This window comes from Ixodes scapularis, unplaced genomic scaffold, assembly GCF_016920785.2.
Source record: "Ixodes scapularis isolate PalLabHiFi unplaced genomic scaffold, ASM1692078v2 PGA_scaffold7__128_contigs__length_106722199, whole genome shotgun sequence".
Classification (NCBI taxonomy): domain Eukaryota; kingdom Metazoa; phylum Arthropoda; class Arachnida; order Ixodida; family Ixodidae; genus Ixodes; species Ixodes scapularis.
The window spans coordinates 103,699,484-103,711,992 of NW_024609882.1; the positions used below are offsets into that span (position 1 = coordinate 103,699,484).

The 12,509-nt window shown below is 49.8% G+C and overlaps 1 protein-coding gene across 1 annotated transcript in view; it reads left to right on the forward strand.

Moving 5' to 3' along the window:
* Nucleotides 1–2,188: 2,188 nt before the first annotated feature.
* Nucleotides 2,189–12,509, forward strand: part of LOC120849426 — a 70,460-nt gene continuing 60,139 nt past the window's right edge. The window contains exons 1-2 of the mRNA XM_042286327.1: nucleotides 2,189–2,275; nucleotides 2,578–2,751. Coding sequence (XP_042142261.1) covers nucleotides 2,189–2,275; nucleotides 2,578–2,751 — 261 coding nt within the window. The remainder of the gene's footprint in view (nucleotides 2,276–2,577; nucleotides 2,752–12,509) is intronic.

The window sequence follows — 12,509 nt, forward strand, 5'->3', positions numbered from 1 at the left end:
ATGAACTCTTTCCCTCCGGGTTTTCGGGAAGTGCGTTCGTGTCTGCCCGTCCTCCCGAGGCGAAATTCGACGTCGCGACATCGTTTGACATCACGTACCAGAGGTTACGCTGCGATGCCAAACGTTTGTTTGGTTACGACTTGCCCCAACCGCAAATCGAAGGCCTGCGTTTCGTCGTCCTGCCGAAAGATGAACCTCGGAGAAGCACGTGGTTACGTCGCGCCGGCCGCCAAGACGACACACAGAACTTGCATATGACGCCCCGTTTTTGTCACGACCACTTCGACCAAAGTGAGTTCTTCTGCGTGGAGGACACGGGTCGTTCACAGCTTCGATGGAACGCGATGCCGACGCTTCTGCTTCCAGTCGAGGACGTGATCGACGCATCTCCGCTGAAGCGCCAGAAAGTCGTGGTAAGTTAGTTTTCTTTTTTTCGCGGCATAGGTTTTGTGGGGAGTTCCGAAAATCTTAGAAGCCACGTGTTCGGAACAAGTTGCAAGACGAATTGCGCGTGCACGCGAAGCTTATGAGCAGGAGCTGTCCACGTAAAGGGATTTATTTTGACAGTGACCGAACACGGACGTACCGATACCCACGAAAAGTGCAATCGATACGCAATGTATAATAGTAGATAATCCCAGTGCCAGTAGTGTCGTCAAGATCAGTTATCTCCTGTTTTAGGGAGGGTTAATCTCAATATTTCGTACCCCGGAAGGTCGCAGCGTAATTTTGTTTTCACAAGCAACAGTAATGTCGTTACTGTGCACACTGATCCGTCGGCACCAGATGAAATAGAACAGCAGCGCGTGAGCGTCTTTTCACGGTAGTCTTTGGCGAAATAAGGGTGGGTGGAATATATACGGAGTGCAAGTGCGTCTACTGTTCGCGTATCTCATGCGTTCGTTTACAACAGACATGTGCCCACGTGCTCTTGTTTGCCATCTGAGATCAACCAGTGGCAGCGCGTACCTGGCTGCTTTGTAGACGTGCGTTTCTTGCGTATTCTCTAAATTGCGCGTTGATTGGCACTTTGTTTATGCGTATTTATGTTTTCCCGGAAGCTCGTACAAACTCTCCTACGCGAAAGGCGCATTTTAGTTCACTTGCACGCCGTATTATGCGCTGCTTAGTTTCTATTCTTTTGGTCCCGATAGTACATGGTGCGCGTAGAAGGTTAGAAGGAAATGATTGGGTTACAAAATTGTGGGAAATGCAAGACTATTTTCAATTCAGAAAATTGCCCTCCCCCCCCCCCCCCCTTGCTTTTACTGCTTGCAAAGCTTGTACTATTGCAAACTGTTACGAGTAATGAAAATCATGTATGCAGAACATATCCCAAGAACTAGGCAGATGATGCATAATACCACTGTGTCTCCATGCGATTCAATAAATAGATACTTATCTTTCTTTAAACAACTATTCCGCAGGGCAACGACACAGGTGCCACCCGTGGGGTACTAGTACCTTCTAGTAGTCCTGAGCATCAGGACAATGGTGCTGTGGAGCCTGCCACAGCAGGTCAGGGTGCTCGTAAGTACTTTCGGAAATCAGCGTGCATATAGAGGTTACAAGTCTGTAATTTCTAATTGTAGCAGCGACAAACACCCTTGCTGTGGTAGCCGCTGCACCACCAGTAGCTTCACCACCAGCAGCTGTACCACCAGCGACAGCCATTGCCATGGAGGAGGCAGTTACACCACCAGTAGCTGCACTACCAGCAGCTGCACCACCAGCGACAGCCATTGCTGTGGAGGAGGCGGCTTCATCAAGTCCGCTAAGCCCTGGAGCCACCAGCATCTCATCGGGGTCCGATCTGACGTACTCCCCAACTCGTGACGAAGATTTTGAGAGCTAAGCTGTTCTTGTTTACATTCCGTTTCGTTTCTAAATATTTTCTTGATTCTGCTGCAGCGATAAATACACACCAGGCCCACCAGAGGGTGAGCGACAGTTCCTCGTGTTTGAGAGCTGCCTGAGGGAGCTGTTCAGCACCTGCCAGGAGTGTTCAAGGCCCTGCAACACCACAATCACCCCCCTGGGCACACTGATCAAGGTGAAAAGCATCTGCCCCCTGAATCACGAGCGGATATGGGACAGTCAGCCTCTCATAAACGGGAGGGCAGCTGGAAACATCCTGCTGTCCAGCCACCTGTTGTTCTCTGGATCAAATGTCACAAGCACCTTGAGGATGCTGCGCCACATGAACGTGGAGGTCTTCAGCGATCAGACCTTCTACACGTATCAGAAGAGCCTCCAGTTCCCTGCAATCGACGAAGTGAGCAATATTTCAAAGGGTTGCTTTCTGTTTTTTTTTAGTGGTGCTTAAATAGGTAGATCTAAAGGCAGAGAAGGGTGAAATCTTAGTTGAAAAATGACTAATGCACTTTAGTTTTGTAAAAAAATACTGCAACATAGCCAGGGTTATGATTACTAAATATTTATTTACTTGTGTATTTAGGAGGTACTGATATTACAAATAAGCAAGTTTTGTTTTATTGTGCACACATAACCGTAACTTTGTAAGGTAACTTTGAAGGTTCACCTGGTTTGAACAGCAACAATCATTTACATAAACAGGTCTACCTGCAAGAACAACAGGATCTGGTCAGACAGCTGGAGGACCAGGATGTTGACATCACCAGCGATGGCAGATTAGACTCTCCTGGGTTCTCTGCCAAGTTCCTGACCTACACTGCACATGTTCAGCAGATCAACAGGATCCTCCACTCGATCCAAGTCCAGCTAAGGGAGGTAAGAAACCCGATCTGAGCGAAAATATAAACACTGCTTTGCTGGTCGCATAACTCGATTAAAAGATTGCCGCGCGCGCTGCCTACTTGGCCAGCGCGCGCGGCAATCGTCGCTCACCAGTCACCTATCTGTGTTTGGAGATTTATGTTTGTAGTTTGTCCCTCTTGTTCCCCTTCTCCAGGATTACTTTCGTCAGTAAGTGTGGCTGCTGCACGATGCTAGCAGTCCTGTAACCACGCAACCTTTTCTCTACAGAAATGCCCCGGGCAGTACAAAGTCCACTCATTCGTCCCGCAGTCTCGTCATGAAAGCCAGCAGTAAGTGTGGCCGCTGCACGATGCTAGCAGTCCTGTAACCACGCAACCTTTTCTCTACAGAAATGCCCCGGGCAGTACAAAGTCAGTCCACTCATTCGTCCCGCAGTCTCGTCTTGAAAGTCAGCAGTAAGTGTGGCTGCTGCACGATGCTAGCAGTCCTGTAACCACGCAACCTTTTCTCTACAGAAATGCCGCGGGCAGTACAAAGTCCACTGATTCGTCCCGCAGTCTCGTCATGAAAGCCAGCAGTAAGTGTGGCCGCTGCGCGATGCTAGCAGTCCTGTAACCACGCAACCTCTTCTCTACAGAAATTCCCCGGGCAGTACAAAGTCCACTCATTCGTCCCGCAGTCTTGTCTTGAAAGCCAGCAGTAAGTGTGGCCGCTGCACGATGCTAGCAGTCCTGTAACCACGCAACCTTTTCTCTACAGAAATGCCCCGGGCAGTACAAAGTCCACTCATTCGTCCCGCAGTCTTGTCTTGAAAGCCAGCAGTAAGTGTGGCCGCTGCACGATGCTAGCAGTAAGTTTGGCTGCAGCAAAGGCTGAACCAGCTTATAAAGAAGCAAGTTTGTTTTGCAACACTTACACCAGGTGAGCACTACCAGGAAAGAATGGCCAATCCTGAAACCACAGACCTGCAGTAAGGATATGTGTTGCTTTGCAATCATTTTTAAGTAGAATTGAGACCTATTCCAACAGTTCTGTTTGGATTTCAGGACTATGAGATGTAAGCTTTGACGACTGATATTACCTGCCAGTGTGGATGTTAGAGGACACGGAACACCAGCGAGCAAAGCAAAATATATCAGGAGGCCTCCATTTTTCAATATTTGTTAGCAAGGAGTGAGGCGTAACATTTATTTGAGAAAGTCTGGTCAGTATAAATGTCTTCGGTGCAGCTACATTAGTGAAGTAAAGATAATCAGGACCCTATACTTACCAGTGGGCTACCATCTCACGCACTGTTCATAATGTGACCTCGACCGGAGTGTGACATTGACAACCAAGTAGAAGGACAGGGTCTGTCATTGCATGCCAGGAATTTTCAACATCGTCAAAGGAAAAATAGTCGGTTTACTGAAAGTGTAATGTATATTTAGTTGAAGCATACTAATGAACGTGTTCATGGTACTTTTTTTTTATAATTGAAGCATCTAACACCCTGGCTTTGATTTTCCATTTCATGTGCTGGCAAGCTGACAGGTTGAAGAGGAGTTACCACGATTACAACACTGCTCGCCTGCGACTTTTTTAATAAATGGGGTTTTCAGCCAGGAGGTAGACTGGCAATGCTGAGTAAAGTTGTGCATAACTCGGATCACTCAGAGTTATTTTTAGTGGTATCCAAGCAGTACTGCCAGTCTACACCACGGTTTTCCCCCATCTGAATCATTCTCTTGTTTCACCTTTGTGCGATATCTCTCCTGTGTAGACCGGGAGGTGCACTGCACTCCAGATAGTTATAAATAAATGTTTGGAATAACTTGTTTCTGTTTCAAATGACTCATCAAGAGAAGGTGGAAGCAGATAGAATGTAACCTAAAAATTACCTGTAGGATCCGGTGCAGCAGGCATAAAAAATGGATAGAGGGCATTTTCTGCCGAAAAAGGAATAGTGAAATAAAATTAAAAAAATTGCTTCATGATTGTGCCCTGCAAATAAGCAAGTAGGTCTCGATGTACAGGGTTGTCCACTGTTGGGGTGCACATGGCATTGCGTGGCTGACACTCGGTGGAGCGCCGATCAATAACGGATCAATAACGTTCGGATAATTCAGAGAGGGACTTCAATGAAGCTAAGGGAAATTAGCTTTTTTGTTGTTTTTTATCTAGTGTTCGAAGTCTCGACGCACCATTTCGTCTGGAAGCTGCACCTGCCGGAGTGGGATCAAGGGGCAATGATCAAGGGGCACATTCCGCCGTGATCAGCTTTTTTAAAGACACAATTGCAAGCCCGTCGCTGCTACCGAGGAGAAAATGGCTATATCAAAACTTCAAAGGCATCCCACGGGGGTGTCGAGTGGCGCAGCAGTCAGAGGCGAAACTTGAGCGCACTACTCCAATGGGTGTGAACACTGCGTTCAGTAGTGTACCCTGAACGTAGCGTTTATGCATGTTGTGCCAACGTTTGTTGCAAAAGTTACGCCCGTTAGGTCCATAGTGTGAACGTAATATTAGTGATGGGACGAATCACCGGAGATTTGGATTCGGACAGATTCAGAGATTCATCAGACTCGTCGCTGGTTGCAGACGGCAGTGTGAAAATAATCGTAAACTCCGCGAATGTGGTCAGTTGTGCTTTTCTTAGGTACTGTTACTGCATATAACCAGATTTAGTCTTGCTTATTTCAACATATGGTATGTACTAAACTGTCGTTCTAAACCCTGGCAGGCGCCAAGGTCCAGCTGAGCTGATCGGTGTAGTTGACGTGGGCCTAACCAATGCAGGGTTTCGCTTCCTGTGCGGTTTCGCGGTGATCGGTAAAATGTAGCGAAACGCTCTGTAGTATACATAATGTGACGCAACGCACAATAAATATATATTCAGGCAAGGAAATGATTTGTCCCCTTCTCTAGAGCTGCATATGTCTGCACCTGTAAGGCGCGAAAACTGGATGAATGTTGCTCGTCACGACTTCGGCCGCGTACCGGCACCGGTGGCGAAGAAAAACGTTGCACTGTCGTTTCTCCGTTCTCGGCAGCAAGATTTTTTATACGTGAACTTTATTTGACGAAAAAGAAACACAACACAGGGGTGTCCAACACAACTTCATTGTTCGCAACCAAACACTAACTAAATCGGATTGCATTAGCCAGGAGTTTCACATTGTTTCCCGTGTTTCGATAGCAATAGGTGGTATTCACTGAGCCTGCAGGTTCAATTTTCCCAGGGAGCGCCACCGTCGATTCGCCATCTTCGAGATCGTGGTTTGACTGGCTTGGCTACGCGGTCGTACAATTTCATATCGTTGAAGAAGCTTCGTTGAACAAGAAAGGAAAAGGTTTATCTCGGGGGCGGGCCGTTTTAGTTTCCTTGTTGCCGCCGAGTACTGCGTGTGTAAAGGCTGCACCGGATGTAAGCGAGCGACGAGACGAGACGAGCGACAGCCACGACAGAAGCGACGACGACCCGCTTCGCTGTCGCTCGGTCACTTGCGTGACGAGACAAGCCGCGTGAAAACAACGGGAGCAAGCGACCAAGGCGATCAACGACGTTTTCTAGAAATCCAAAAACCGAGCGACGACCGACCGTGAGAAATCTCCGTCGCTCGTCGCCGACTCCCGTCGCTGTAGCCGCTCGCTAAATCGCTTACATGCGGTTCACGCGTCACTGTCGCTCGTCGCGTAGCTCGGTTTTGGGATTTTTAGAAAACTTAGCGCTCATCGCCTTGGTCGTTTGCTCCCGTCGCTTTCATGCGGTTTGCCTCGCGGCAGCGAAGCGGGTCGCCGTCGCTTATCTCGCCGCTCGCCAAATCGCTTACATGCGGTTTTTAAATCGCTTGGGCTAATGAAAAATGCGCCGCATTTTTCATAAACTGCGCACTCTGTGAGCCGCACGGTATGTTTCTGCACAGGAACGAACACCGAAGGCAGGACGTATGTATGACACAGAGGTGATGGAGCAACGCGGTTACACGGCCGTAGTGCAGCAAATCCGCTAGAGAAAATCAATAAAGAAACTAGCAAAACAAAACAGAGTAATCACACCGTGCTAGAAAAGCACCAAAGTAGAAAAATCAGTTCTTGCAAGAGCTACCGCCGTGGGCACCGCGCGCGACACGGAGCGCTTCACGGAGCCGAGGGAGCAACGCGGCCGCGGTGAACGAGTCCGATAGCGACAAAAACGAACTAAAACTCACAAAAAAATACTCCTACGGCGCTTCAAAAGCACCAAAGTATAAGAATAACCTCTAGTTTCGGTTAAAAAGGCACTTTAAAGTTGTAAAATGCTGCTAAACCACGCTCAAAAGGTCCGGCCATACGACAACCGCGATAGAAAGAGACCTCGAAGATGGCGACCGTGGTGGGCGATGCCAGCGAACCTAGCGAGTGACGTCAAGTAAATGTCACCTATACCTCAGTGGAAACTCGGAGATAATCGAATCGAACATACTCACTTGTGTGGTTGCGTGCCACTATGACAGTAATTATGGGCACGAAATGTGTCTGTACTGAAGAGCACGTACGGCATCGATCTCTTACAGCGATGAAAAAATGCGCTTGCATTTCTATGTGTGTGCACCAAGCATGCCTATTGGGTCGTAATTTGGAACCGAAACCAATTTTCCCGTGATGTCTGGCTACCGTTCTCGACAAACATCCGAAATAGTTTAAACAAAGCGGAACATTTTATTTATTACTGTGATATTATATTACAATATATTTAGTGCACTTTGTACAATTTAGTGAGTATAATATCACGAAAAGTTGAAACACTCATCAACGTGATTTGGCAACCATGGCAACGCTCCGAATGTTTCCCAACTTTTCCAAATCGCTTGGGATTCGGCTACTTTTCCGGATCTTTCCGAACCTTCAGATTCGGATAAAGATGCGTCCCATCACTAGTGATAAGCTTAACTGGAGCTAACCAGATCTCACGAACTTGTTGTGAAGCAAGAAATACTGATGCAGCAATCGAGGTTTTGAACATTTTACTTTATGATGACCCACAACTTCACAATGAAACACGGTACCAAACGCAAGTAAAACATGCGATGCAACCACTAATGTGACTTCTCATTTGAAAAGTAACGTGCGTAACGCTCACTGAAACGGATAGTAAAGTAGCTGTCTAACGTTTTACTGCTGGCGCCGGTTTGCAAGTTAGCCGAACAGCAAATTAAGGCGTTGAACTCACTCGTGCGCTGTTGTACCCATTCCGTCCTGGCGGTAGTGACGCATCATGAGGTACGCGACCTAGAGCACCCCCGGATTCAAGCACACCGTCTCGAAATCCGGGTTGCTTGTTAGGCAGCCAGGTTGCCTCGACGCGGCGGCGGGGTACTCGCGGCAGCAGACGCACTCGTCAGCTGTCGGCATCTGCGCGCAACATCCGCATTGGCACCTTTGAGAAAGAAGATAAGAAGAGAACATGCGTAAATGACGCATACAGCGGTAAAATAAACAGCGTATCACCCACCAGTCAGTGTTGCCGATCCGCCCCGTCTCGTCAAAGGCGCCGTCTTCGTCCTCGGACATGGCCGCCTGCTCGTCCTCAGAGCCCGAACACGACTCCGATGCGCTGCTGTCGAATACAGCGCACGTCGGAGTGGCGTCGTAGGAAATCATCCCCAGGTCGGCTGCCCGCCGAAGAATGTCAAGCTCTAACGGCGTCAGGTCCTCGAGCGTACAGAACTCCGCCATGGTCGGAGCTCGAATGACAAAGAAGTTCGGCCGGTGCGGCTACCTCGGGATCGCTGCGCCTACGGAACGTCGTTCAACGCCATTGGCCCGAGATCGTTTTGATATGCGTGCGATGACCAATGAGAGTGGTTTCGTTTTCGGGTGGATCCGAGGTTTGGCGGCCTTCATTTACAATTTTATTAAAGAAATAATCACCGTGTGACTATATTTTTTTGTTTTTAGGGATACTTAGGGCGTCTTAATTCAGTTGTCATCATCAAAACACGAACTCAAAAACCACTTGAGTGTCCCTTTAAAACAAACTAAAAAAAAACGATCATACAAACACTAAAGAAATATTGACCTTGTAAAGCTCAATAAACGTGGCTCTGGGCTAGTTGGTTTTTCAGTATATTTGTTCTGCGCTGCTAAGGATTACAAACATGGACAAAGAAGGACGACACTTACGCACGAAAGGAGGAACTAGCAACTCGATTATTTTTCCATCCAAACAAGCATGGTTGAAAGAACTACACATTGAAAAGAAAAAGAGGGACGGGCATAATCAGATCTAACACAGTCATGCAACTACACATCTGTAGATCAGATCTTGGCTGCGGCGGCCAATGCACATGCCCGCTACCCATCATCATGCGGCATCTTTTTTAGCAAGTCGATTTCTTTTTTTGTCAAGAGAAACCGACGGTTCACTGACGCATTTTCCGTGCTTCCCTGACGTCATGAAAAAAGCCTCCATAATTTCTCGTTTTGTCATTTCACTCAATCTTTCTGAGATAGACGATCCAAATAGAGCATCGGAGGGCCATCTAGTACAATGCGCTGCGATATCCCCTGGCTACCGGTTTCTTTTCCTGTAACCTGTCCTTAGTTTTGCCTCTGTCTAAACGTCTAAATGTGTAAACGAACTGAAAGGAAGCGGCAAAACTAAGGATAGGTTGGAGGAAAAGAAACCCGTAGTAGTTCTGCCCTACATCCACAGCATCTCGCAGAGGCTCAAAAAGGTAGCATCAAAAAACAACATCCGTGTAGCGTTATTCGCCCTTTTTAAGCTTAAAAGGTTGTGTCACATGGTCCATAAATCGGGAGATCACACGAGGGTTCAAGTGAGGTGTCAAGTACGGCACCACCCCAGATTGATAGAGTCCGTTGAGGGTGTGGTGTACAAGATACCTTTATCATGCGGAAAATTTGATATGCGGCAAACGGGCTGGTGTTTAAATGAGAGGCTACGGGAACACAAATACGCGTCTGAGCAGTCCCAGGGAATCTCGCAGCACATGGTACTGATGTTTGTTTAACCTTAGGTTCGAGCGTGGCCGATGTTATGAGCCGAAAGGCCAATCTAACGGCGACAAAGACACACTGTCATGGCGTGCTCTCCGCAGTTGATAGGACAAGCCGCGTTCGCCGTCTTTCTGTGCATGCTCCTTTACCGGCTCGTCCTATCAAGAGCGAAGGACGACCTGACTTTGCGGGTTTTGCGCTGCTTGATTGGACCTTCAGCTTATAACAACGGCCACGCTCGGACCTAAGCTGAAACTAAGTGTAGATGCCCCTACGATGCTTTATTTGAATCAGCGCGTATCTTAGAAAGATCGACTGAAAGGAGCGAAGCGAGAAATCATGGAGGCTTTTTTCTTGACGTCAGGGAAGCACGGAATGTGCGTCAGTGAACCGTCCGTTTCTCGTAACAAAAAAGAAATTGACTTGCTAAAAAAGATGCCGCATCATAATGGGTAGCGGACATGTGCATTGGCCGCCGCAGCTGAGATCTGATCTCGAGATGTGTTCACCCGCCGGCGATATAGAGTTGAACACATTACGTGGTTTCTCGCTTGTTTTACGGCTCCCTAAAGCTATATTACTCTTTGAACATCTCAAATGGTACGTGGCTTGGGGTCTAAACTTTGCGTTCTAGCCCTCTTCTGTAGAGGACGCTAGTGTAGCGACAGAACAACTATGAATCGTGGCGCCACCTTCGGGTTTTGGAATGGTGTATTTAAACAATGTGCGGAATAAAACCAGGGGCTTTTTTCTCAACCGAACCACGTGGCTGGCGGGTCCACTCACTCTCGGCCGCCTCGGCCGCTCGCGCCTGGTCCTTGCGCGCTCGAGCCTTCTTCATGGTGTCAGAGAAGTGCCAAGATGCCCGACACCCAGGAAACTTCCGCTGTCTCGCCGCTCCTGCCGTCAGCTGCTGCCTTCTCGCTACGGGCCCCGCCGCCGTTCACGTTCGACGAAGCCAGCCTGTGGCCTGCCTGGCTCCAGCAATTTGAAGATTACTCCTTCGCATCGGGCCTGTCCGTCGCTTCGGAGGAAACCAAAGTGCGCACCCTCCTATACTGCATGGGTCCCCAAGCTCGCGTGGTCCTTTCGTCCATCATGCCGGACGACGAGGCCTACCGCTCCTACGCCGACGTCGCAGCCAAGCTCACGGGCTACTTCGTGCACCCCGTCAACGAGGTGTATGAGTCAAGTCGCTTCCACAAGCGCACGCAGTTGGCGGGCGAGACCGTCGACGCGTTCTTCACGGCGTTGCGTAGCCTCGTCAAAAAGTGCAACTACCCGGCACCGGAGGTGGAAGATCGCATCGTACGAGACCGGTTCGTCGTCGGGCTGCACGACTCGCGTCTGTCCGACCAACTTTGCCGGAACCCGAAATTGACGCTCCAAGAAGCGCTCCTGCTGGCTCGACAACATGAGGACGCTGAAAACGAGAAGAAACGTCAAGCAACGACTTCGCAGCCGAGTCCCCTCAACATTGACGCTGCGTCGCGAAAGTCAACCAAGATGGCGCCTGCCTCCAAAGTTCGAGAACCTTCTCGAAGCCGGGACCAGGGCCGCGACAGCTACCCTCGTGGGTCGAAAGCGTCGTGTGACTACTGCGGCAACGCACCGCACTCACGTTCTGAGCGTCCAGCCAGGAGGGCTACATGCAACCACTTCCGAAAAAAGGGACATTTCGCAGCAGTTTGCCGCTCCAGAACGAAGCGCCTCAGCCTTATCCAGCTGCACTCCGTTGAGTCGTCGCAAGCGTCCGGCCGGTACGTCGTTGTACGCGTCAACGGCCTCCCCCTACAGTTCAAGGTGGATTCCGGCGCGGACGTTTCTGTTGTCCCCCGCTCTTTTCCGAGATGTCCTGCCTCGTTTGACCAACCCACGGGCGAGCAACTCGTCGGTCCGGGACGCTGCCGTCTCAATCTTCTCGGTACGTTCCCGGCTACCCTGGCATGGCGAGGTCGGACAGTGCACCAGAAGCTGTACGTTGTCGGCGGCGTAGACACTCCTCTGCTAAACTACGCTGCAATCGTCGCTCTAGGGGTCGTCAATTTTGTCGATTCAATAACCGACGCCGACCTGCCGAAGACGACACCGTCGCCGCCCGCCCCGTCGTCGCCTGCCCCGACGCCGCTTGCAGCTGCGGCTCCGCTCTTCACGGGACTGGGTACAATGCCTGATGTGTACCATATTCGCATCAAGCCCGGAGCTGTGCCCTTCTCGCTAAGCGTACCCAGAAGGATCCCCATTCCTCTCCGCGGGGTGGTGAAAGATGAACTCGACAGAATGGAGAGAGAAGGCGTCATCCGACGTGTTGAGACGCCTACGGCGTGGTGCGCCGGACTTGTTGTGGTACCCAAGGCTACTGGGGGCTATCGCCTCTGCGTTGACCTGACCAAGCTTAATCAGGTCGTTCTACGGGAGAGACACCTGATGCCGACCATCGACCAGGTCCTGGGACTACTGGGAAACGCTGTCGTTTTCTCGAAACTCGATGCGTCGTCAGGGTTTCATCAAGTTCGTCTCTCCGAAAGCAGCCAGGAATACACAACATTCATCACGCCCTTTGGGCGTTACTGCTACAGGCGCCTTCCCTTCGGCATCACCTCGGCCCCAGAGGCGTTCCAACGCCAGATGTCGCGCATTCTCGAGGGTCTCGACGGGTGCGTCAACATGGTGGATGATATTCTCGTTTTCGGCAGGGACAGACCGGAGCATGATGCTAGGCTCGACGCCGTCCTCAAGAGACTCCAGCAGTCTGGCGTCACCCTTAACGCCTCCAAGTGTCAGTTTGG